Raw genomic sequence first — 27586 nt, 5'->3', positions numbered from 1 at the left:
TACTACTGTACTTTATCCGTAGCGGCCCCGTTTTTAAAATATCTATCGTTAAATTTAAACAATCACAATTATTTAGCAGTGGCGCTAGTGAGCACATTGATGAGCTCTTAAAAGATGGCAGTGACGGCATACGCTTTGCTAATTTTTAAAAGCTATGGTTTTCATATTATGATATGTAACTATGTATTTCTCTTATATTGACCAGTAAAACTATGAGTCATTTTAAATTAAAGATGATTACAATTTTCACATGCATATTTTTAGTCACGCACACGTGTTCAAAAATACCACACCGTTTTAAATCACACGTAGGAACAAAGGACGCGCCGCGCGCCGAGTGTTTATTATGTTACGGTTTATAACCCTTAAAATTTCCTTTGTTCGCTCGAACCGAAAAGGACAGCTGATTATTCTTTGATAAGAAGTTAGGATGGAAAGTAAAACGCTCCTAATTGTTCGTTGATAAGGAGTTAGGATATAAAGTAAAGCTAGGTATGCTACTATTATAAACAAAAGTTCGCGTCATTAAATAACTCGAGTTTTTTTTTATTGCAGATTGAACGTGATATTTATCCGGATCAAGAAAGCACCACTGCCGTATCTAATGATGAATCACAAATCAATGTCGAACCACTTTCAGAATTACCTTCACGGGCATTCAACCAATCAAACCAACGATTCACACCGAATGTCGAACCATTTAACGAGTTTGCATCCGGGATAAACCCAGCAGTCGCAAATAATAATTTTAAAGAGCTTGATTTCTTCACATATTTCATGGATATAAATATCATGTCCATAATTGTTCAAGGTATTAATCAGTTCCACAATTTTTTGTGCGAAATGTAGATTTGCGAATGCATTCTCGACTGCAAAGCTGGCGTGATGTCACAATTGAAGAGCTATATATTTTTTTAGCAATATGCATGCTAATGACGCGAGTGAAACATTTAACAATAGAAGAGTATTGGTCCACCGATATTCTGCTTTTTACTCCAATTTTCGGGAAATTAATGTCGCGCAACAGATTCACGTCAATTTTAGGCATGCTTCATTTTTCCACTCCGGGTGCAACTTCAAACTCCAGCCTTTATAAAATTAGATCTGTAATAGAGCACGCACGTAATAAATACAGAAATGTAATGGTCCCCTCTAAAAACCTCTGTATTGATGAAAGTATAGTACCTTTCAAAGGTCGTTTGCTGATTAAACAGTATTTACCCCAAAAAAGAAATCGTTTCGGAATTAAATTATTCGTTTTATGTGACGTAGAATCAGGTATGATTTTAGATTTTATTGTATATTGTGGTGCTTCAACAGATATTGTAGATCCATGTAATTTGGGAGCTGGAGGTGCCGTAGTCACTTCCCTAATCAAAGATTTTTTTAATTCAAATCGCCATTTGTACGTAGATAATTGGTACACAAGTCCAAAATTACTCCAATATCTGCATGAAAACAAAATTTACGCCTGCGGTACCGTTAAGAAAAATAGGAAATTCATGCCAAATATGAATCAAAAACTAAAAAAAGGAGAAGTTACGCACGCTATGCTCCACCTTTAACGGCAATGAAATGGAAAGACAAGAAAGACATTTATATGCTAACTACTATACATGATGACACAATGGGACCGTCAATGAAGGAAGACAGGGCAACTGGGTTGCCCGTAATGAAACCAAATGCAGTCCTAGATTATTCAAAAAATATGGGGAGCGTGGATACTGCAGATATGATGCTGTCTTCAATCCAATGCATCCGCAAGTGCGTGAAATGGTATAAAAAGCTGTTTCTTCACATTGTCGACATGCACCTACTAAATTCATTTTATTGTTTTAAAAAAGTAAAAAATGCACCTTCGACTCACTTTGCGGACTTCCAATTACAAGTAGTGCGACAAATTATAGAAGTATATAATTGCACCAACCAACGTATTGCTCGACCTCTTGGTCGATGCAACAATAATAACTTCCGCCAGAGCCGTCCTAATCCTCTTCGCGTACTTCCTGCTGATTCCGCCAAACATATGCCAAAAATGATTGACAAATTTCAAAGATGCAAACAATGCGCAAAAAGTAAAATACGCAAACAAACACGTTATATGTGTACAGTATGTTTAGTATACTTGTGTTCATCATGTTTTCAGCATTATCATAAATAAAGCTTAAAATCACCAAAAAAGTAACAACTTTCCAATGTCAATTTTGATTCACATATTTTTTAGGATATTGTAATATTTATGTAAAGTGAATTATTATGCGCTATATTTTTACAAGACTATTTTTACTATTTTTAATTATGTATTGGTAAGCAAATGATCTCTAAGCAAATGTTTATAGAGTAAGACCAAGAAAAGTCTGCAACGATGATGATAGCATACGCAATTACGCAGTGCAGTGTTATTTATACGTCATAATTTCATAGAAGTTTGACGTTTCAAATAACACTTGCATTACGTGTGCTATCATAATCACTGATTTAAATGTTCACTACTTTGACTCATTATTATTCAGGACGATGGGACTTAATGGTGTAAAATTAAGTTTTAAATTTACCGCCGACTTTCGAGCTATCATAATCGTTGCAGACTTATCTTGGTCTAACTCTATTTTTTTAATAATTCTAATTAAGTTGATTATTTATTTGTTAATTGTTATTTAAGACTGATTCATGTAATCATGTTTAATATTATTATATTTTGGTTGAACATGAGATAAGTAATTTAAATAAATAGTTTATACTTATTATAATTATTGAAGTAGGTACATATACTTATAATTTTTGACTAAATGTTTCAAGGAAACATATTTAACGCTGTGCCATATTTACTTAGTGATATTTAGGACTGATTATTTGTCACATACAAATTAAGACTGATTTGGATATTGTTAATTGTTCAGTAGATTAATGTACTTATACTAAATGTTGATTATGATGAAAGATTTTAATTTTTTGTATTAGGTAGTTTAATATTTTATTAATTAATAACTGAATACATATTATGGTTTTTCAGTCATTGACAATTCAACCCACGTGTAATTTTCCCTATCGATACACGATGCGCGGCTCTAACGTTACGCCTATAAAGTTTACGTACCGAGAAGCGCTTACGCCGTTGACCTAGAGACTATTATTACTTAATCCGCGCGGAAACAGTCCTTGTCGGTCTGCACTGCGGACAGTCCATGCGCGCCGTTGTCTTGTATACAAGACTTTTCGTATAGCCTAGTGCGGCGATATTACGTCAAGAATCGATATTGTTTAGTGGTTGTTTTTAATGATAAAGACCTTTATTTTTAACATTGTCGTGTGTAAAAAATATGTATATTTTTGGGAATTTATAAATATATTAAAGTTTGTTAAGAACAAAGCCAAATTAAGAAGATTTTTACCATAAATTGTAAATATCGATATCACTATTTGCAATCCCTAAACTTTTTATTAGTTGTTTACTTAAAATTTGCTCTGGCGTGTGAGTGAGCGTCTTTGCGGACTAGGTCCGGCGGCCAAAAGGTTAAGGGTATCATTGTATCCGGTTATAACAAAAGAGATTTGCCGTGTAAGTTAAATGAATTTTTGTTCAATTATAGAAACTCCATTCACAGTACAACAGGAAAATCACCTGCCGAAATTTTATTCGGAGCCAAGTTACGTAGCAGATTAGATTTATTAAAATGTAAACAACCACCTCCTCTTAACGCAACACTCGACGAAGTTGTAAAACAAAAACAGTGCTCGCAGGCTATTAGTTATGGTGGTAACCGTGTGGTGGAGTTCTTAGATAAAGAAATAGTTTTAGTTAAAATTTATAAAGCTCAAAAAACGAGCTGGGTGAAAGGTATTATAGTAAAAAGACTCGGTGCTACTGTATACCTAGTTAGCTTACTCGGTTGCAATACTGTGTTAAAAAAACACTCAAATCAACTTTTAAAATATAAAGGGGAGAACGTTGTGAGTTGGCGCGAAAGAGAGAGTGGTAATAATGCTCAACTTTCACTGAATGAGATGGATATGCCGGCCATCATATTGTCACCAACGTCTTCGGGTTCCAGTCAGCAACTTCAGGCCGAATCCACCTCGACGGTGCATGCACCGGCAGCACCTGACCTTGTCGCCTCCGACAACTGGGCCGACTGCGAAGAGGGTTTGACACTCGCCGCCACCAGTGCCGAGAGTCATGTCGCCCCTGCGAATCCTGCGCTCCCTCAGGACGCCGAGGCACCGCCGCCGCTCCAGGTCGGCGCGGCCCCGCCGCCGCCACCGCCGGCGCAGAACACTGCGGCGGCTTCTACGGGTCTTTCTGACCGACCATCTCATGAGCCATCAAAACGGCCCCGCAACGTAGTTAATTATAAGAAATATTTTTAGGCTAAGGGTGGAGGGATGTTGTAGCTATAAGTATGTACGCATAGGCTAAGTACCGTTGGCTGCGTCCAACGGCCGACCGATCAGTCGATTACAGGACTTCTATAAGCGAGCACGTTTGTTTATCTTCCTGCCCCCTAACCTCCAAGCTAACAGTAATAAATAAATCAAATCATATCTATCATATGATGACATTGATGTCTTGTTGATGACCCTCATGCGTGTCACCAGAATCATACGAGAAATCATAAAATACACAATTGCAGCTTGCTGGAGATTCTAAGAAGAAAATAGCATGTTTATGTCCTAGGATATGAACCTGCTATTTTCTTGACTTTAGTTCACTGATTAAATTGACAATAAAGAGACTATTGATGTAAAACAAAATGCGTTCTACAAAAAAGCTGTGCGATAAAATATCAAATAATAACCTGAGATCCAGAAACAAGATCTTGTTTAAATTAACGCTAAATCGTTATCACAGCTAACACCGCAACAACAAAAATTATGCTAATATGCTTCACTAGCAAATAATAAGCGAAAAAGCATAAGGATCTTTAAATTATACCTCTGACACTAACTACTCACTACGCAACATGCTTCGAGCAACACCGGCTTCCGACACGTCGGAAGGGAGGGGCCCAAGCGATATCTCACCGTACAAATCTTTCTGCCATTTTTCGCGGGGGGAAGGTGCACACAGTCGCACTTCTCACACACTTACATACAAAATCCAATCAGAGGCCCTACCGCGAACCACGTTCGACGTGTTGCCTCTCTATGGCACTTGTAAATTCATACGTAAGTGTGACAGGGTGGCAACACGTCGAACGTGGTTCGCGGTAGGCCCTCTGTAATGACGACACAAATACATACAAAATGACACACGTCAAAGACAAATCTTGCAAACCTCGATCTCTTTTTGTGTACGGACGAGTGACTAGTGTCACAACACGCACACTAACACATTTCCGTTGAAGTATGTCATTGTATTTTGAGAGATGAGAAGTCGGATTTGTCGCTCGACCGATCCGCAATTTGTACTGAGCGAGCAAAATCGATAAATCCAACAATTACTTGAGACTAAAATATAATAATTGTATTTAAATGTAATTAAACGTATGATATGTAAAAAAAAATATTACATGTGAAATGTAACACTTTCTTTTTGTAAATTTGACGTCCCCGACCTCTTTTTATAACAAAAAACCGAGCAAACAGGCATTTTTGTGCAGCAGTGTTCACGCGCGCGTCTGGACTCGGTCTAGTGAAAAATCCAAGTGCAACTAGTTTTATTACCCGCGCTAGATTAGATTGACGCGCTAATCTTGTACCTCGGCAGAGGGGAAATAGTGCGAATGCCGCCTCCCTTCCGTGTTGCTCGAAGGCAACATGGAATAAGACACGATAGGTATCAAAATTTCCCTCGCCGATTATACGCCGGTCAAATTTATCGGCGGCGGCGGCGTGGAAAAATCGTCGGCGGCGGCGGCGCGGCGGCGCGGCGCACATGTCTAGTCACTACCCTACCTATTGACGGATCACAATATTTCGCTGGATTTCTGGAAATGCTTGTGATCTGATCCTAGATCCTGGAACGTGATATTTATCTTGCGTGTAGAGTCGCGTTTGATATTTATCGCGTCAGTAATTTTTCTCTGTCTAGAGTCCATCACGTCTGCCTCGTACAAACAAAGAACGCTTCGTACTGACGCGATCCATATTGATGGTGTAGGGTGTGCTGTGATCCAGCCCAAGATACATAATAAATATCATGATAATTATCACAATATTTATTGACGTGTAGGGTTCGCCAATAGATATAAAGTGATGCGCATCAAACTTTATCAATCAATTAACAACCCGCCCCGGCTTCGCACGGGTTATCAAATTATACACCTTTGACGCAGGGGTAAATGCACTATACACAGGGGTCGTACAAAAAGTGCGGATGACGTCAAACCACTTATAGGATGATTTCAAATAGTATTTTTGATTTTCATAAACAATTATCACTTATCATTTATCAACCTCTTTATTAAACGATATCGCCACTTGAAATGAGTAAACGTACGTTTTTGACTGACATTGTCAATCAGATGAACAATAAATTGACTTCGTTATTGTTTAGCTATTGTATCTTCACGATTATATTTCGCTAAAATTTATATTTACTAATGTTTAAGAAAACGCTCTAAAATGTCATCTTTACTCGAATATTGTGGCAATTTTCCGTTTTTGGAGGTACGTGACACGGAAGTTTAAATACAAACTCAAACATCATCCTGTGTGCAAGATTACGTCATTTTTACGTCATCCGCACTTTTTGTCCGACCCCTGAGTCTATACACTTAAACCTTCCTCAAGAATCACTATTGATAGTTTAACCCTTCGTATGTCTAAGCACTGATCAGTGCGCTTGAATTTAAATCCATTGTTTAATACACTAGGTTTAAATTCATTCGCACTGATCAGTGCTTAGACGTATATCGACGGCGATGTACCATTAAACTCCTAAAAATTTTACTAAATGAATAAAAATGTGTATTACTAAAAATGTTAGTTACGAGTTCATGGTACAGTCGCCATCAGATATATCGGGGCGGCCAAGGTGTTCACAATATCTGAACACGCACTCTAAAGCCCTGACAATAGAGGCGTGTTAAGATATGTATTTGTGAGCACCTTGGCCGCTCCGATATATCTGATGGCGACTGTAACTTCGCCGTCGATATCCGTTCAGTACGATGTCGCTCCGATCCAATTTACACAATATGAATACAAATTACACTCATTTACGAATTTACACGGACGGACTACGGACACATTTTCATTTTACCTGGTGAGTCATTTTAAAGATTTACGGGGGGGACAGCGCGTACGCAGTCCCCACTACCAAAAATTACGCATCCGAGTTATCCACATTAGGGATAATCGCAAGGGTCAACCCAACCGCAGTGCAATGGAAGAGTCTCGCCCTGGGGGAACCGCCTTCTTGATCACGGTATCCCCTATGCCAGGTAAGTATGATTTCACAACGTTAGGCGAGGGAGGTCACTAACGCAGGAAAAATCTTAACACCGCGAAGTAGGATTCGAGGCGGACGGTACAGTGACATCTAGCGGCAAATGTTGGAATTAAAAACGGCTAGACTCAAATCTAAAAAAAATTGCTGACACGTAAATACAATCAAATATAAATATAATATTAACAAAAACAGGTAGGATTTCTATTGAGGTTTTTAAATTATAATAAAGAATTTATTTAAAATTATATTTTTTGTCAAATTGGTAAAAAACTAAACCCGTGTGAATGGTTCAGTTTGTTACAGTTATGAACTCTGAAACTATTTGTTTAAGGGGGTTAGTCTATAATGAAATATTCATTAAAAGTGGATTATTTTATGTATTATATTTTATTATTAAATTTATGTATTTAAACTAAATTCACAGTAAACGTTGTACATAACGCTAAATTAATTCAAGATAGCATTTATTCGGGCCAAACAGGGAATTATGTACAATTTATGAGAAATTTAATACTAAAATAAATAATTGCGTTGAAGTTATATTTTACATATATTATTTTTCTCCAATATGCTCGGAAATGTGGTGCTTACTGTAGCAAAAATAGTACGGGAAGTTCTTCGTTAATGTCAAACTCTAACTAAAAAACATCAAACTATCGCTGTCCTGTTCTAGCGGACGGGAAGTAAAAAAACACTACAGTAATAACTTATTACTGTAGTGTTTTTTACTTTTTAATAATAAAAAACGCAAACAGCCAATTATTATTGCCGCGAGCCGCTTCTACACGACCCGATCAGCTATCATTTCACGTGTATGATCGTGCGAATACTGCTTAATAAAATCAAAGATTATTTTTATATTTTTTTTAAATCTCATCCGTGTTCATAAAGCTTACATAGTTTGTCAAAGGACTTTCTCATTTCAAACATAGACAAAGAGAATCATACTATCTTTGTCTTACACTAGTACTAGCACCCAAAAGAAAAGGATGGGTGTAGTTTTCCTGGTTGTTACTGACTGAAAAGTTGGTTTGACAAACTATATTGCGCAATTATATTGAATGAACGAATATTGAATGGTACTGAATGGCAGAATAAGTTTGGGCCTTTAACTTTTAAAAATTAATTAAAGAGGGAAATTATTTCTGACATTTTGGATGTGAAGGTTTGATTTGAGTGATGCTGGATGCTTAAATAATAATTATTTTAGCTTATTTCCTCGCATGTTTGGAGAAAAGCACTATATATGCCTCGGCAGGAATAGCAATTCGTGGATTCGTCTTCTTTCTCGAATCGAAACTCATCCACGAATTGCCCTTTCCCGGCCTCTGCAATAATGTACTAATAATTATATTTTTTATAATTGAGCGGATTGTAACAAATGATTACTCACTTTTATTTCATTGAGAATTCTTTGTAATTTCTGTAATTTGTCTAGTATAGTAGGGTGGTCCCCTGTCCAAAGGTGTCTTGCGTCTAAAATTTTGTTTAGTAAGATAGTGAGATGCACAGACATCATAAAAAAAAATTGGGTCAAGATATTGGACAGATGAAATACCAACATAAATAATTAAATTCATATTTTATGTATTCATTGGAAGGGTGCGGCCAGTGTCCTGGGAACAATGCCTCAGGCTAATTTAGGTTTACTTGAAATTGAGATGAATATTCAGATTTGTGTTTCTATGAAAATTATAAACGTCATTGTGTTAAGAGCCCTACAACGTGAACACTAGCGCCACTGCTAAATAATCGTGATTATTTAAATTTAACGACAGGTATTTAAAAATGGGCGCCGCTACGGACTGTATTGTGTATTTTTGAATACATCAAACTAGTTTTTATGTTGCTGGATTCGTCGATCTAGGAACTCTAAATAAAAACGGCCATTTTTACTTTGGACGCATTGACAAATCCAGCAACATAAAAACTAGTTTGATGTATTCAAAAGGTACTTAAATACACAATACAGTCCGTAGCGGCCTCCTTTTTTAAATATCTTTCGTGAAATTTAAATAATCACGATGATTCAATAGTGGCGCTAGTGTGCACGTTGAAGGGCTCTTAAATAAAATTACATTTGGAAGGGTGCATTAATAATTAAATATAAAAGCAATTAACAACTTACCATTCTGTGTCAGTTTAGTAGAGCATAAAAGCGTGCTGATGGTACAGTTTTCTTTGGAACTTCTTTGGAAAGACACCACGACGCCGTTAGTGGGCGTACGGGCAGCGTCGGTACTACACGAGGGAAGCGATAGGTAGCTCGCTGTTGCTAGTCTGAAACAGTAGGGTTGTTGACACATGTTGAAAATTATAACTAAGTCTAGGTAAATACTTAAATAGATAGAAAATTGCGAAAATACGATGGGAAACAATATAGCGTACAAAATTGTTGTCACAATTTAGAACTAGATGGCGCTAGTTACAGAGTTAAGTCCAACAATGTTTTGAAATAAAAATATATTTTCGTTTTAATTGTATTTTTAACCGACTTCCAAATCCCAAAGGAGGAGGTTATCAATTCGGTTGTATGTTTTTTATTTTTTTTATTTTTTTTATTTTTATTTTTATTTTTTATGTTTGTTACTCCATATCTCCGTCATTACTGGACCGATTTTGAAAATTATTTTTTTGATTGTATGTATATGCATACAGATTGGTCCCGTTTTTGTCAAAATCCAGTTCTGATGATGGGATCCATGAGGAATCGACGGAACTCCTCAAATCTTAAAGGCATACATATGGTGATTTTTGTGTTTTTATCAACAAATCAAGCATACACATTCAAAAACGTGACATTTGATGAAGTGGAACTGCTGATGATGATCAGAACGGAACTCTTCAACGACGCATAGTTCACCTTTGGCGATTTGTCCTCTTCGTTATGTTTGTTAAGCAAGTTAAGTTTTTAAGCCACAATTTTATCAAGCTTGAGTTCTGATGATGGGATCCATGAGAAATCGAGGGAACTCCTCAAATTTTAAAGGCATGCGTATAGAGATTTTTGTATTTTCATCAGAAAATCAAGCATTTACATTAAAAACTGTCGCATTTGATGAAGTGGAACTGCTGATGATGATCAGAACGGAACTCTTCAACGACGCATAGTTCACGTTTGGCGATTTGTCCTCTTCGTTATGTTTGTTAAGCAAGTTTAGTTTTTAAGCCACATTTCTGTCAAGCTCGAGTTCTGATGATGGGATCCATAAGGAATCGAGGGAACTCCTCAAATCTTAAAGGCATACGTATAGAATTTTTTGTATTTTCATCAGAAAATCAAGCATTTACATTAAAAACTGTCGCATTTGATGAAGTGGAACTGCTGATGATGATCAGAACGGAACTCTTCAACGACGCATAGTTCACGTTTGGCGATTTGTCCTCTTCGTTATGTTTGTTAAGCAAGTTTAGTTTTTAAGCCACATTTCTGTCAAGCTCGAGTTCTGATGATGGGATCCATAAGGAATCGAGGGAACTCCTCAAATCTTAAAGGCATACGTATAGAATTTTTTGTATTTTCATCATAAAATCAAGCATTTACATTAAAAACTGTCGCATTTGATGAAGTGGAACTGCTGATGATGATCAGAACAGAACTCTTCAACGACGCATAGTACATGTTTGGTGATTTCGAATTTAGATTTCGACTTGGACTGGGACCCGGACTCATACCCGGATCCGGTTCGGACCCGGACTCGGACTCGGACCCGGACTCGGACCCGGACTCGGACCCGGACTCGGACTCGGACCCGGACTCGGACCCGGACTCGGACCCGGACCCGGACTTGGACCGGGACTCGGACCCGGACTCTGACTCAGAGACCCGGACCTAGACCCGGAAAACCACTATGATACCTAAACTAAATAAACCACTATGATTACCTACCATAAAATGTGGGTATGATGATGCCAAACCCCTCCCGTTCAAACTCCCGTACACCGCACCGCATGCGCCGTTAAGTGGGTTAGGTTAGGTTTGAACTGCGATCCTCACAGAACCGAACAAAAGTGGATTAGGTTTGGTTAGAACTGCGAGTCTTACAGAAACGAAATGCTACTAGAAAAGTGGGTTTGATTAGGTTCGAACTGCGATCCTCACAGAACCGAACTGCTATCAGAGAAGTGGGTTAGGTTAGGCTAGATAACTACGACCCTTACGGAAACGAAATGCTACTAGAAAGTAGGTACTGGTTTTACCTCCTTTTCTACATAGTGCACCATCTACCATAATCTTTCACCGGGCCCCATAGAAGTCGGTTTTTTTTTCTTAAAAATTATTATTAATCCATTGGTGGCAAACGAGTATATGGCCGGACTAAGAGAAAGCGATCACGGCAGCCTAAGAACACCTGCGCTCCAAGAAACAAAATATTGAAATACAAACTTAACAAAGTCCTCCAATAGATGTCGTTAGTAGTCTAAGCAATTTTCCATTGTAATGTCTCGCGCGAGACAGTGATTTTTTGTTGTTAGCCTCTACTTTGGTGTCCCACTGCCGGGCAAAGGCCTCCCCTCTGCCAAGCGAGACAGTGACTAACTTAAATTTTTCCTATATTTCTAAACATTGCGATTTGTGGTTATTTATCGACCTCCCTTTTCGTGTAAATAATTTACTAGACTTCGAATGAAATAGCCATCTATTTCAACCTTGGGCAACTTGGTTTATTGCAACCAGAAATTAATTTCTGTACTTTTCTGGATGCCTATTTATTTGGCACCTATTTAATAGTACATTATTGTCGAGGCTCGGAAGTAGCTACTTGCAGGCTGAGGATTCGTTTTAAACGGACGACCTTGGGAGTCCGTTTAATTGAATCCGAAGCCAGCAAGTAGCCTTCCAGCCGAGTCATATATAGTGCTTTTCTCAAAAATGGTGCAAGAAATATAAATATCATAGAAATATTTTACAAAAGCAACGTTCTTACATATATATTTTGACAGAAAAAAGCCATTGCCGCCTTTTTATTTTTTTTAATAAAAAAATAGAAGTGTATTTTTCTGCCAAAAATACGCCAACCTATTTGAGACATCTAAATAGTCGCGGTACTAATCATCTGTTTGGCTGTTTAATGGGCCTGTGCCTTCATTTGATATGGCCATTTCAACGTTTAAAAAGTTTGGAACTCGACAAATAATGGAATTTGTATGCAACATTGCAGTCCCAAAATCGAGACTGCAATGTTTTTAACTTTTTAATTTTTGACTGACCATAAACTACGCGCTTCGCGACCTATTTTTTAGACGGCAAATTCGACTTTGCCGTCCATTTTTGAGAAAATTTCTATACTGTATTGTAGAGGTTTGCCAAATCATACAAAACGAGATATCCTAACCCTATCAGACCGTTGATTTTAGCCCAGATTTAGGACAACAACCCATCCGCACTTGTGAGGTACAGCCGACGTCAAAAATATGTTTACACTTTTGTACCTTATTCCTTTGTAATAGGGCGAAAGATGTAAACATATATTTGACGTAATGTACGCAATACAAATGGATTACTTGGTGGGATCGTCGCATTTGTACACGTAGAGCTCGTGAGCGCCGTCTCGTAGGGTCGCGCCGCTCGCCTCCATCAGGCGGGCGAAGGAGAACCCGAATAGCTTGCGCTCGTTCTTGTCGCGTGCTGCAATTCATTAGTTATACATTAATGATGGGCTCATAGCCTGGTCAGTAGTGAACCTGCCTACGAAGCAGGTTCGAATCCTGTTAGGCCATTTATTTGTGTGTTTATCACGAATATTTAGATGGGGATGTAGGGATAGATTATGCGGTATTCCTATGGCTAGACTGTCAACCATTATGGTTATGGCATTGTAAAGCAAAAGGACAATCTAACTGACAAAACTGCGGTACGATATTTTGCATCACGTAATGCGTATTTAGTTTTTGTCTACTTTGCAATAGACATATGCAACTTATGCACTAGTGCTAGTGACCCGTACAGAGTTACGCTGATGTTGAGCTAGACTCAGCACTTACTGGAGCAATGTCGGAACTCGATGCGAACGTGTGCCAGTGTGAAGGTCTCCAGTGGCACTGTGAGGCGCAGTTGCTCGCCCCACGCTGGGCTGTTGTTATGGTACAGCACTAGTGACCCGTACAGAGCTACGCTGATGTTGAGCTAGACTCGGCACTTACTGGAGCAATGTCGGAACTCGATGCGAACGTGTGCCAGTGTGAAGGTCTCCAGTGGCACTGTGAGGCGCAGTTGCTCGCCCCACGCTGGGCTGTTGTTATGGTACAGCACTAGTGACTCGTACAGCGCTCCGCTGATGTTGAGCTAGACTCAGCATTTACTGGAGCAATGTCGGAACTCGATGCGAACGTGTGCCAGTGTGAAGGTCTCCAGTGGCACTGTGAGGCGCAGTTGCTCGCCCCACGCTGGGCTGTTGTTATGGTACATCACTAGTGACTCGTACAGAGCTACGCTGATGTTGAGCTAGACTCAGCACTTACTGGAGCAATGTCGGAACTCGATGCGAACGTGTGCCAGTGTGAAGGTCTCCAGTGGCACTGTGAGGCGCAGTTGCTCGCCCCACGCTGGGCTGTTGTTATGGTAGAGCACTAGTGACTCGTACAGTGTCGCACCACTGCCACTCGCACCCCATACGCAATCCTAAAACATTGATAAACTAGATTTATTTACGCTTAAGTTATTAAAAATCTATTCGAGTAATACACAACAACAAAATGATCGAAATATGCTTGAAAGTTTGGGACGACTAGCGCCATCTTTTGATGGTCTTTGTTTTTAAAAAGCTGTTCCAAGCGTTTAGGTAAAACATTAGTTTATTTCGCCAATTTCATAAAGAACCATTATAAAAAACGTATGCTATGTAAAGTACCGCTACCTACCACTTACGGACAGTTTAAAGATTCTGTTTAGCCAATATTGAGAAGTGAGTTGTTGGAACAGAGTCTTAAAACTTATCACTACTAGCGCCATCTATTGACGGACTTGGTTAAACTTTACTATTTTCTTAAAAGCGTTTCAGATACAAAATCCGTGTGTTTTGTCAGTTTTGTTCTATCTATTTATCTATCAGGTAAGAAAATATATTTCTAACCTAAGAAAGGTTTAATTTTACTCTTATGATTAGTCTGTCTGGGTTGGTCATTTTCAGGAATAATTATGTCTGAGAAGCCTCGTTTGGCTGTCTCTGTCGCACCACAATTTATACATTAGGGTGGTATTCCACATGTCCTATGTGTATTTGTCTCACATTTTTATCAATGAGAGAGTTAGACGCAATGACATTGGACAGATGGAATACCACCCTTAGTTTACTCACACTAATAGCCTGTCCAGTGTTATCATGCACCGTGACCGTAGCCAGCACATTCTTCGCTGTGCTCTTCCCTCCCCTTTCAAACTCGGCCTTTTCTAAGGTCAGATAGAGGTCGTTCCGGACGTCACCGGGCATGATGACGTCAGGGAAGCCCCGTTTGGCTGTCACCGTCGCGCCTGATGCGACCGCTTCGTTGATGCTGCCCGCGTTGGTTAGCAGTCGTAAAGCTACTACTATGCCTGGAAATAAAAATATTACAATATCGTTGAATTAAGTGCAAATACACCGTTATACAGTTTTTATAATTTAAGCTTAAGCTTTTTCGAACGCTGGATTATGCATATCATTTTCCTTTTCTGAGCGAACGACTCTTTTTTACACAAGTGATCTTCTTTCCAGAGATGATATTTGCAACGCCATCTAGTTGATCTAGTACGCTAGTATCGAGAGCGCTGGTGGCCTAGCGGTAAGAGCGTGCGACTTTCAATCTGGAGGTCGCGGGTTCAAACCCCGGCTCGTACCAAGAGTTTTCGGAACTTATGTACGAAATATCATTTGATATTTACGAATCGTTTTTCGGTGAATGGAATACCACCCTAACATACCTACATATTTTAAGAAATAGATAGATAGATAGATTTATTTATTTCATAATACAGATTACATTATAAATTGCAGGCATGTCAATCTACAAGAATTCATATTATGATTGTGAAAAACAAGGATGTCACAACAATAATAAATAAATAAAAAATAAAAATAAAAAAGCCTTATATTTCTTACAAAAAAAATAAAATTACACACTTTTAAATAAACCTATTTCTACAAAACCAGTTCTACGCTCTAACATCTTTATACTTAATTTATAGTATCTAATAATGTAAGAACCCCTCGCTACTCGAAGGCGAAGGCCTCCTCTAGTGATTTCCAAGCGTCTCTATTATTAGCTTTTTGCATCCATTGATCACCAGCCAGTCTCACTATTTCGTCAGTCCATCGCGCTTTGGGCTTGCCTTGTTTTCTTGTACCTGATGGTCCCTTCCAAGTGGTCAGTCTGTGAGTCCATCGGTTGTCTGTCATCCTAGCGACGTGTCCCGCCCACCGCCACTTTAATTTCTTACAGTGACCTAGGGCGTCTGTGACCTTTGTCTTCTTTCTAATTAATGTATGCGATATTTTTTGAATTCTTTTTACATTGAGTATACTTCTCTCCATACTTCTTTGACATGACCTAATCTTATTTTTGTTACAAACTGTGAAATTCCATGTTTGACTCGCATAGGTCAGTGATGGGAGGATGCAGGTATCCATAACTTTCTGTTTAATCTTAATATGCATATCACTTTTCATAACTTCTTTAAGTCCCCAAAATCTTCTCCAAGCGTTTGTAATTCTTCTTTCAATTCACAGCAATATAATCAATAAAATATCAAATTAAAAGTGAAAAGATAAGATTTTAGAATAATGTCAAGATAATATCTCCCGTGGTGGATCGTCAAAATCTATACATCATTCATAAATTCACTAACAGAATACAACGGTTTATTCAACAAAAAAATCTCTTAATCGGCGTTTGAATGCTTGATCACACAGTTCATTTCTTACAACGGCCGTACGTACAGTCGCTATCAGATATATCGTAGCGGCCAAGGTGTTCACAATATTTGAACACTAACTCCCTGCCAATAGAGGCGTGTTCAGATATTTGTGAGCACCTTGGCCGCTCCGATATATCTGATGGCGACTGTACGATATTAATACGTACCATAGTTCGGTTGTCCAGGTAAAACATTACATTTATTAGTCTGCTTGCGAATCAGCATATCGTGTAGTTGATGAAAGTCTTTTTCCTCGCTTTGGTATACCTGAAAACGGTAACAAATACGTGAGACAAATTTTCAAACAAATGTTTTTCATACAAAGAGTCTGAAGTACCTCAACTATGTATTATCTAACACGTAACCATGGCAAAGCGCGGTGTTAAAACATGCCACAAGAAAACGTTGATTGGCCCTAATAAAATCGTCGGTAAGTCGTTCTTTTGTCTTTGACAATCAGTGCGGTCATATTAATACAGGTCAACCGTTTATAGATTTCGTCGGTGTTAATTTGTGAATTTGTGAAGCAATAAATGTGTCAGGTCAGTGATCAAACATATGAACTAAAAGCGACTATTAGTAGACCTTATTGTGTTTCCAATAAGTTTCACGAAATGTCAGATAATGTGTTGAACATAAATAGGTCCCGGAATAGTTGCCCACATTGGTTGCGGATAGTGGATACACCTTTTTTTTTTTTGACGGAGTGGGAATGCGTTTACGCACGGTGTGTGGGACTCGCCGCTCCTTTCCCCACTCGCCGCTCCTACTTACTAACTTATCGTATTGATAACATTAGGTCTATTGGTGGGTTTTCGTGTAAGCCTATCCGCCAATATAGCCTATCCAGCTACAGGGCAGTCAAATTCTGTGTAGTCAAGTATGTACGTTCATACCTTAAAAGTGTAGGTAGGTACTCTTTCTCTGTCGACCCCTTTTAATGTTATGGCTGCTGCTATGTAGGGTATACTAACTGCCCCAACTTACTCGTAAGTACCCAGGTCACGATATTAGCTGTGGCCTGCGGCTGTAGCCCCAAGCATATGGCGAATCACGGAGCCGCGCTGGTCGCCTGAGCTGCCGCAACCACCGCCAGTACCGGTCCAGAACCTACACATAACCCACGCGCCAGCGCTCTTACCTTGAATGTGTACTCTTTCTCCGTCGAGCCCTGCACCGGTTGTCTCAGGAACTCTGTCAGCGGCAGCACCCCAGCTCCGAGCGGACGGCGAGCCACGGGGCCGCGCCGCTCGCCCGTGCCTCTGCCGCCGCTGCCACTAGTGGCCCAGAACCTGCACATTTGTACCCACGCCACAGCAATCTTACCTTAAAAGTGTACTCTTTCTCCGTCGATCCCTGCACCGGCTGCCTCAGGAACTCCGTCAGCGGCAGCACCCCGGCCCCGAGCGGACGGCGAGCCACGGGGCCGCGCCGCTCGCCCGTGCCGCTGCCGCCGCCGCCCGCGCCGGCCCAGCGCCCGACCCGCACTACCCACGCGACCAGCCATAGTTCGCGGGAGAGATCCGTCGCTGACAGGTCCTGGGGATTAACATGTTGTAGTGTTAAGAAAAAGCAAAGAACCAACAATATAATTCAGTTTCTTTTATTTTAGTATTAATTTTAATTTCTTTGTAGTTTTAGTTTATTTTATTAAGTTATTTTATATTCAATATGTTATACATAGATAGTTTCTTTGAAATAAAAAGAATATAATTCTTTAGATGCATTAATTTTAATAAATATGCATATTGATGGAGTCGGTAGCCGGAAAGTCCACAATCGACGCTATACACTCAACCCGAATCCTAATGGAGAAGAACAGAGACAACAAGGTCGACCTGCATATGATTTTCATAGATCTCGAAAAAGCATTCGACCGCGTACCGAGGAAATTGATCTGGCAGTCGCTGAGAGCTCAAAACGTACCAGAATGGTATGTCCACCTGGTGACGGACATGTACAAAGAGGTGAAAACTAAGGTAAGGAGCCCTGCAGGTACCAGTGAACAGTTCGACGTAAAAGTGGGAGTACACCAGGGTTCAGCCCTCAGCCCCCTTATTTTTAACCTGGTTATGAACTACCTGACTGCTGATATCCAAAAAAAGCCACCATGGAACATTCTGTACGCGGATGATATAGTACTTGTTAGCAAAGATCCGAAAGAACTGAAGTCAACACTAGAGCAGTGGCGAGAAGCTCTGGAAAATGCTGGATTGAAAATAAGCAGAAATAAGACAGAGTACTTGCACTGTAACTTTTCAAAGTCTCCGAGCAACGCAACCATACATATGCAGGGCACCCCTCTATCAAAGGTTACGTCCTTTAAATACCTCGGTTCTATTCTGACAAGCGATGGAACCATAGAACCCGACGTCTCGAACCGCATCAGTACCGAATGGATAAAGTGGAGAGAACTTACAGGCATATTATGCGACCCCAAGATGCCTATTCCGGTAAAGGGAAAAGTCTACAAGACTGCGGTCAGACCAGCCTTGCTATATGGTGCTGAATGTTGGCCCCTTAAAAAGAAGCACGAATATCAACTGCACGTAGCAGAAATGAAAATGCTGCGATGGTCAGGAGGCGTTACTCTGCTCGACAAAGTAAGAAACGAGTACATACGCGGTACCTTCCGAGTAAGACCAATTCAGGAGAAAATATGTGAGTCGAGATTGAGGTGGTACGGCCATGTAATGAGACGCCCAAAAGAGCACATGACGAGAACAGTGCTTGACATTGAAACCGGACCGAGAGGACGAGGCAGGCCCCGAGACACGTGGACATCTAAAATAAACCAAGATCTAAAGTCAGCCCAATTAGATCCACAGACGACCCAGGATAGAATGGCCTGGCGAAGATTGATTAGGAGAGCCGACCCCAACTGAAATGGGACAAGGCGAGGACAAAGAAGAAGCATATTGATGGAGTCCTGTTCCGATGAAATGATAGACGGATTTGTTTACGTGACAGCGTGATAATAAAATTATCTCTTTCAATCACGCGGTTTTAACAATTGACGAGTGCTTTATCGCTTGGATAACTCCGTCCATCATATACCTGCTGATTTCTATGTGTCCCCATAGCATCCGCTGTTTTTATAGGCATTCTTAAAAATCTAAGTAGAAAAATTATATACACATCATATCTATGGCAGAATGACTGAATGAAGAGCAATTCTCTTCTTTAGGTATTAAAATATATATACCTACTAATAGTGTGATACATACTTTGTGCAGCCAATATTTTATAACGAACATGGTACTTAAAATAATTAATTTATTTACTTTTCCTTAATACTTCAGCTTTTACCGAGATGTTATTCCCATTTCACGTCAATGACTACACATAACGGGAATGAGATTTACCTTAACCACAAATAAAATTTACATGACTAACATAAAATACAATGAAGATCAGAAATACTTGATTCAAATTGTTCTCAATAAAATTCAGAAATATATACTTAAAACAAAATCGTTTGGTTGTTAAAGGAAACTATGATTACAGAAAAGAGTGTAACATTTATGTTTTTCTCAATGTTACAAATTATAGTTAATTTCTACTGAAAATAAAGCTTCATCTCCGCCGAAGAAGTCGCTCATGCGACATGAGGTGATGCTGGTGATTCTAGACTCTGACAAGCTGAAACAGTCATAATACTTACTGCAAATAAGGTGCTATTCGCGTGCAGTCTGTCCACATAATTTGAGAAGCCATCCCTCGCTATCCTGACTCTGAACCTCTCTGACAAAGGCTGCGCTCTTCTCGCATCATGCAGCCACAGTAACAGTTCCGCTTCGTCACCCCCGGCTGTATGCCCGAAGTTCCATGGTGCACATGAGGTGATGGCTTTAGACTGTGATACGAATAAGACAGACCTATCATTATACTTACTCCAAATAAGGTGCTGTTTGCGTGAAGTCTGTCTACATAATTTGAGAAGCCGTCCCTCGCTATCCTGACTCTGAACCTCTCTGACAAAGGCTGTGCTCTTCTCGCATCATGCAGCCACAGTAGCAGTTCCGCTTCGTCGCCCCCGGCTGTGTGGCCGAAGTCCCTCATACTGCACATGAGGTGATGGCTTTAGACTGTGATACGAATAAGACAGACCTATCATTATACTTACTGGCAAATAAGGTGCTGTTCGCGTGGAGTCTGTCTACATAGTTCGAGAAGCCGTCCCTCGCTGTCCTGACTCTGAACCTCTCTGACAAAGGCTGCGCTCTTCTTGCATCATGCAGCCACAGTAGCAGTTCCGCTTCGTCACCCCCGGCTGTGTGGCCGAATTCCCTCATACTGCACATGAGGTAATGGCTTCAGACTGTGATACGAATAAGACAGATCTATCATTATACTTACTGCAAATAAGGTGCTGTTCGCGTGCAGTCTGTCTACATAATTTGAGAAGCCGTCCCTCGCTATCCGGACTCTGAACCTCTCTGACAAAGGTTGTGCTCTTCTCGCATCGTGCAACCACAGTAACAGTTCCGCTTCGTCACCCCCGGCTGTGTGGCCGAAGTCCCTCATGCTGCACATGAGGTGATGGCTTTGGACTGTGGTGGGGCCGTTGGTGAGACTCGTGTTTGTGAGGGTTCCAGAGTTGAAGCTGCTGCCTGATCCGCCGGCGCGGCGCAGGGTCCCACGCCACTATAAACAGTAACACATAATGTAATCATAAGTGCTTTACGAAAATGTTTCGTTTAGGAGGAGCGAGGAGGTTTAAAAAAATACTGAACTTAGTATAAGACTGTTAAATTACTTACTGTACATGATTATTATTGTTTCGCTAAATATGTACCTATATGATTGCGACCGAGATGTGCTAAGATAATAACACATTAAATGTGAATACAAGTTTAGGACAATTGTATAAATTGCATACCGAAGGTATTGGGTATAGCGTATGATCCTGTGTATAAATAAATATTCAGCTGGGAATATACTCAGCTACATTCACTAAATACGCAAATTCGAGCACAAAAGGATTTATCCTTGTCTGGGTGCGCATCCGTTGAGCATGAACTAATGAATTCACAAGCGGCCCGCCGAGACAATAACATGTCTTAACAAATATGTGCGATTTATACAATTGCCGATCTAAATATTTTGTCACAACACATTTAAGTCAGAGCGTTTTATTTATCTGTAGCAAGGTCTATTTTTACGCTAGGCAATAGACAAAAATATTACACGTTGGTTTTAGTAACAAATCTCTTAAAGCCAACATGCGTCTTTAAGTTGTTAGGTACAGTCACAACAGAGACTTTTTAGCCAGCTTACATTGGATGTTTCATAGCGTTAGTATGGAACAACCAAGTATGCTTGAACCCTAAGTGCCTCTGGCCGTAAGTGGTTCGGTGGTAAGATATACGTACCGCAGCGGCGCGCTCGGCACTCTCTACGTGTACCCTGTACAGTTCCACCAGACTCATGTCCTCTGGCTCCACCGCCGCTGCACCCCGCCGTGGCACCAGCTCCAGGCCCAATTTCCTTTAACAATTAAAAGAATACCTACTTTAACATATGCCTTATAAGTGCCCCTGCACTTCAGGAACACCAATTATGAAGACAATTTGATATTGCACCGAGAAGGTATAGGTATACAATGCACAATAATGTTATGAATTACGAAGGAAGTTAAAAGAGAGGGTAAAATTACTATGCGTAACTGATCGTGAATATCGTGATATCTTAAACATAATATAGATGCTAGGGTGCATAACTATAAAGTACAAAGGCGATTAGCATCAGGTGTTTGAAAGGCAGATTTTTCACGGCCAAACTAAAAACCCTTCAATGAGTTTCTGTGGATCCTTATTTATAAATGCATATAAAAAATAACTGTGTCCTTAACTCGGCATGTAGATAATAACATGACGCTTGCGTCTCTAGGCGTAATAGGCCATAAAACAAATTGAAAAATTATAAGCATTTTCCTGCAAGTTGGCCCTTATCCGGTCCGCCGGCATCAGTTTAAAATTGACAATGGATTGTCAATCTTACTCAAGCAATTTAAACTACAATTTTGGAGGGTCGTGTGTGATAATTAAAATGCCGCTGCTCATAGGGTAAGTGCGATAGATGCATTAGGTCAGTGGAGACAAGGGCGGTCATTTTTGCAATTGCGCTTACATTGTTGCAATTGAGGTTCTTCTGCCGTGACCGAGCTTTCCGTTTCCTTACCATGGTAAGGCTCATGATAAGGCCCATGGGCTCCTAATTAGTCAATAGCCCCGAGTGACATTATATTTATACGATTTGTATTTAAGTATGTATTTTCTTTTAGGGTAAAGACGAATAAGTATTAAAAAATAAAACAAGATAAATAGAAACGACACAATTTCGTTGATGGAAACATTGAAAACACATTTATGGCTCCTCTACACAATGGGCCAACGCCTGCCACTCCAAGGGACGCAGCCATGCAGTAGAATGAGATAGCAATATCACTTGCTCCCTCTAACGCATAAATGCGTCCCTTGGAGTGGCTGGCGTTGGCCCATCGTGTAGAGGAGCCATTAGATCTATAAGGGATTGGTCTAGTGACAGCTAGATGCTTTATGAGTTGTAAAGTGTATTTTACTAATGCTGCTCCATTTTGAAATTACATATTTGGCATTTAGGTACTATTATGTAACTATTATCTTTTGGGCAATGAAACCTAAAAAGTCTGAGTTTCATCTCTAATCGGTACGTATAAAGGCAAGTGTCCCCATTCTGTCTAATGTATTAGGAAGCCTTTGATAAAGTCGTAGGCGTATTATAGGCGTATAGATATTAGCCGACCGATTTCTGAACCTAATGATTAATGATGTTGTTTTGCTTGAAGAAAAACAAATGTAATTAGCAGAAGCGTTATTCACTTGCCAAAGTGTCATCTGCATTCATTCACCGTGGTCTGGGAACCCCAAAATGCACTTACCTAATGAGGAAAAAGCAGGTCAGAATACCTACTTCTTACACTTACCGTTAGCCATGTAGTTTTAAACGCTTTCCTTTAAAGGAAACCGGAGTTAAAAGCTTTAAAACGCAATCATTTGAAAATATTTAGTTCATATTAAGACAAAACTCGATTCGTGTTGCTCATGTATAAAGAAACGTTATGCGTTGAATTTAAATGCGTATAAATATAGCTTCGCGTTGGACAGCATTCAAAATATTCAAATACCAATTTGATATGCAAAAGCGGTCGTATCGAAATTCTTTGTAAAAAAAAAACCGCAATGTAACCTGTCTACGAAAAGGCTGTGAGAGAGTAATGAATCACTCGACAAAGTCTCGAAGAATTATTAAACCGGATACCGCTTTAGGCTGGGCCAATAAAAAAAGAGAGGGTAAATATTTAAACACTACGTTGTTAGGTCATCGCATCGTATTTATCGCGAATATTGGTGTTTCTGTCCGGATAATAAGGTATAGTGAATTATGGCAAAAATATTCCTATCGTCATTAAATCAGGATATTGTACCTAATGCTTTTTGAACGTACTGTAATGGTAGGATGTCAAATTCTTTAACATGAACAAAAAAACAACTCAAACGGCTCAAGGGATTTTAAATACGAGTAGGTTCATATCACGTCATATAAACAGGGTCGGTGGGAAATCTAGAGACCGAAAATCCCATGTGTAATCTTGATCTTACTAAAAAGTAAGAAATAATTGTTTTTTTATTATCGCACATCACCTAGGTACATAGCTACTAGTATGTACCTCAGTGGTGTGATGCATTGCAAGTGCTGAAGGAAAATTCTTCTCAGATGACTAAAAAGAATTACGTGACATTACCTGCATTGCTTTTTGCAAATCACTTTAATATGACGCCGCGCTGGGTCATCGCATTACGTTACCAGTAAGAACATGCCTATATTATAAAAAAAACACCTACATATTTTTAATAACCAGTAGGTTGTAATAAAGTGTTTTAGGTGTTGATAAAGCAAACCCATTTTTGGAATATGGTTATTATACGTATTACTTATTAGCACTATATATTTAATAGTGCGCGGCAACTAATTCCTCTTATTTTTATTAATCTTCCTGTCCGTCCTTATTACAAAAAGACTATGCGCCTAAAATTGCTAAGTAATTTATTTAAGAAAAACTATTTTAAAGGCCAAATGAGAGGATAATCGGTCACGTAACCGACGTTGTAGTTCGAGCTTTCAATCAAGTCGCGTATTGGTTGGCACACCGATGATCCCTGCGTTGCACCATGCCAAAACAAAATCTATCACGAAGAATTAAAGTTCATTATAGATTGCGACAACGATTCATTCAAAAGGGCGCTGGAACAGGCAAATATCAGTCTTAAACCTTTCACGTTTAAACTAACATTTGAGTAGACCCTTTAATTAACCGTGTTTTATGTGAAATCGTGGAATTATTAAATGTGATTTCGAGAAAGGATGTTAAATAGTCATTTTGCAGCGAGCCAATTTACGGTAAATTGGCCGCAGTCGGAGACACTGAGACTGAACACTAATTGATGCTATCATGATTTCTTAATCGCATAATCAAGGCGACAATTAATGAAGTCACGCTTGTTCCCAAGTAAATAACCACTCACTTGCTTTTGGTAACTGTAGCTACCAGCTGTCACCCTTATTTTATTATAATAATAGAGGTCACTGAAAAATATCAAGCAAGTGAGTGGCTAAGCATGTAGCAAAAACTTAGTAGATGACTCCTTTCGGCTGTCAGATTACAAAATCTGGTCAATGACCCAATGCAAAAAATAACAGGTATAAAAAATCTTGTATTTTATAGATATAAGCAAACGACCAAGAACCTCAAAACTCCATTCTCTATTGGACACTAGACCGTGATGGAGGTCAAATATTTGCTAATTATGTGCTTCACTAACTCGGCCGGTGTTCATGCAAATATGATCGGAGATCGGAGCCTTTCCGTCGTCTGTAGACACGCCAAGCCAGACCTGTTTCTGTTTCCATATTTAGCCAAAAACTTGAAATATCGAATGATGATGATGCAATCTTTCAGATTGTTAAATTCCAACGACTAAAATAAGTATGATTGCTGCTGAGTAGGTAAGTACTTGCGGTTTATTTGTTTTCATATACATACTCAGTAGGTATAATGAAGAACTGAGTTGCAGAAATCCCTTTTCACACATCAGCAAAACATCCAGACGCAGACGAAAAACCAATTTGATGTCATTCCAAGTCCCATCGCAGGTTTGCGGAAAAGTTACATTACGGAAACCATTACCAGACATTTCTGTTAAAAATATATAGGTACTTATCCCAGGGTATGACTAATACTGAGATTAAGACTAATTGTCTCGTGGCATGGGACCGATCGGTGTGCAACGGAAAGGTCGCCAAACCAGTTAGTCAAGCGACACTGGAAGATGTCTGGCAAAGCTTGCGGCATACTTGCCATCCAATCTAAGTGGTATTATCCGAATATGTAGGTATAGTTCTTAAATTATTATTTAAACGTAACCGTGAGCAATGGAAGACGAAATAAGTAAGGCGAAAGCATGATCAAAATTTGTAATGATGAGCAAGGGCGCATTTTATAAGATATTTAGATAGACATCAGATAACACTTTTATTACATTGCTGCAACTACAGTGATTGTAAAGCTATAAGTTACAATTTTCATAAAGTTACAATAACGATCATCACACAATTTCCATTGGGGTGCAGTGACCAGCTGGCCAGTCTTTCCAACTTGATATAGCTGGCTGACGATTTTTTTACAGTAGCAATAAACTATCATGGGATAAAGTTTTATTCGAGATGCGATGATTATTATTTCGTATTTGGTTGGCTACCGTTCTGCAACCGACTAATAACGGAGCGGTAGCTGACGTCCACGGGAGTTCATTAGACATCGCCTGCAACCCCTTTACACCTGCAAACTTGTAACTTGAAGGCCTTGTAGCTTTAATAAATCGGGTATTGCTCTAAGAACAGTTTACTAAGAGTCATCAAAATGATACGACTCATATGACATGATTCTACAGTACCTACGGGCAGGGATAAAAATCTTATCTATACCAGATAATATCGATTGCTATTATATAAATTATGACCAATTTCAAGTTAATACCGGGTGTGGCCTGTAATATGAGCAAAAAATTAAACTGTAGGCTGTACTCCTCATACTGACCAACATTTGTTCAGCGACTTTTAAAAATAACTCGTGGTTTGATTTTTAATACACTTTAAAGTTTATTCTAAGACGCAATGTATTGCGAATTTCGTTATGTTTAAGGCGTGACAAGCAACGTCAATCACAATAATATGGCGTGGCGATGGCGTCCATTGAAGAGAATATTTATTTTGTATGAAAAATAGGGAGTCTAAATACTTCATAATTTTTAAAAGTTGTAGAACAAAAGTGTCACCGTTTGAGGAGTACAATCGATGTTTTAATTATTTGCTCATGTTACAGGCCACACCCGGTATACGTATGCCTACGAGGTGTCGCTAATCATCGTAAAATCAACTTTACGACTTTATGTCGAAGTGAATCAGTGATTTGAAAATAATAAAATAATTTCACCATGCGCGCTCAGAATAATCGGATCGGATAATCGGATCAGATCCGATAATTTTTTGAAATCAGTGCATAAAATGGATAATTTATTAGTTTTTTAACTCCCCGCGGTGAACCAAATAACTACCTAATTAAATTAATTAATTAAAATAAGAAAGTTTTGAAGAGATCTACGAGTAAATAATAAAATGATCCAAACCGGGTATTACAGATTCGCATGACCGTTGACACGTATTAACATTAACACATTTCCAGCTAGACAAAATAACAGGCACTTTAGGTAAATAAGTCCTAACAGCAGCAGCAGCAGTTAAGCCCTAGGGGCCTTTGTTCGCTGTCATTATTTGCTAAATGTATATGCTTTGTGGTAATAACCACTCACATGTATAAATGAAAAAAAATCGTTAAAATCTTATTGTTTATTAAATTTAAACATAGTTAAGTCCCCGGCTAAAAACTAAAAAGATCGGAAAGGAATTTGTAACACTGTACACAAAGGGGCAAGGTGAACAAGGTGCACTTAGTTCATCGAGCTTTCATAATGATAAAATACTATTGTTGCGATTGGCTCAAGGTATTAAAAATATTATAATGAAAGGAGATATGGACACACTGAGAGGGGTCATCCACATATTACGTCACACCAACAGGGGGAGGGGGAGAGGGGTCCATTCCAAATGTGACAGTAGTAGTTAGGTGTTAAATTATAGTTGGAATTTTAGTTTTAACCATGTTTTAACTTTACCTACTTAATATACTCGTAATAAAGTGA

General features: G+C 39.3%; 1 protein-coding gene and 1 non-coding gene across 2 annotated transcripts in view; both read right to left on the bottom strand.

Moving 5' to 3' along the window:
- LOC134665918 (dedicator of cytokinesis protein 4) overlaps window positions 1-27586 on the bottom strand; it is a 109625-nt gene that overhangs the window by 49245 nt on the left and 32794 nt on the right. The window contains exons 5-12 of the mRNA XM_063522976.1: window positions 21662-21776; window positions 20646-20933; window positions 17613-17825; window positions 16454-16553; window positions 14692-14927; window positions 13856-14015; window positions 12899-13022; window positions 9522-9673 (exon numbers count right to left, since the gene is read on the bottom strand). Coding sequence (XP_063379046.1) covers window positions 9522-9673; window positions 12899-13022; window positions 13856-14015; window positions 14692-14927; window positions 16454-16553; window positions 17613-17825; window positions 20646-20933; window positions 21662-21776 — 1388 coding nt within the window. The remainder of the gene's footprint in view (window positions 1-9521; window positions 9674-12898; window positions 13023-13855; window positions 14016-14691; window positions 14928-16453; window positions 16554-17612; window positions 17826-20645; window positions 20934-21661; window positions 21777-27586) is intronic.
- Window positions 7232-7393, bottom strand: LOC134666377 (U1 spliceosomal RNA). Its single transcript, XR_010098496.1, has one exon. It is a non-coding gene; the product is annotated as a U1 spliceosomal RNA (small nuclear RNA).

The sequence above is a fragment of the Cydia fagiglandana genome, chromosome 7, assembly GCF_963556715.1.
Source record: "Cydia fagiglandana chromosome 7, ilCydFagi1.1, whole genome shotgun sequence".
Classification (NCBI taxonomy): Eukaryota; Metazoa; Arthropoda; class Insecta; order Lepidoptera; family Tortricidae; genus Cydia; species Cydia fagiglandana.
The sequence above is the reverse complement of the archived record's forward strand: the minus strand, read 5'-3'. Positions and strand labels throughout refer to the sequence as shown.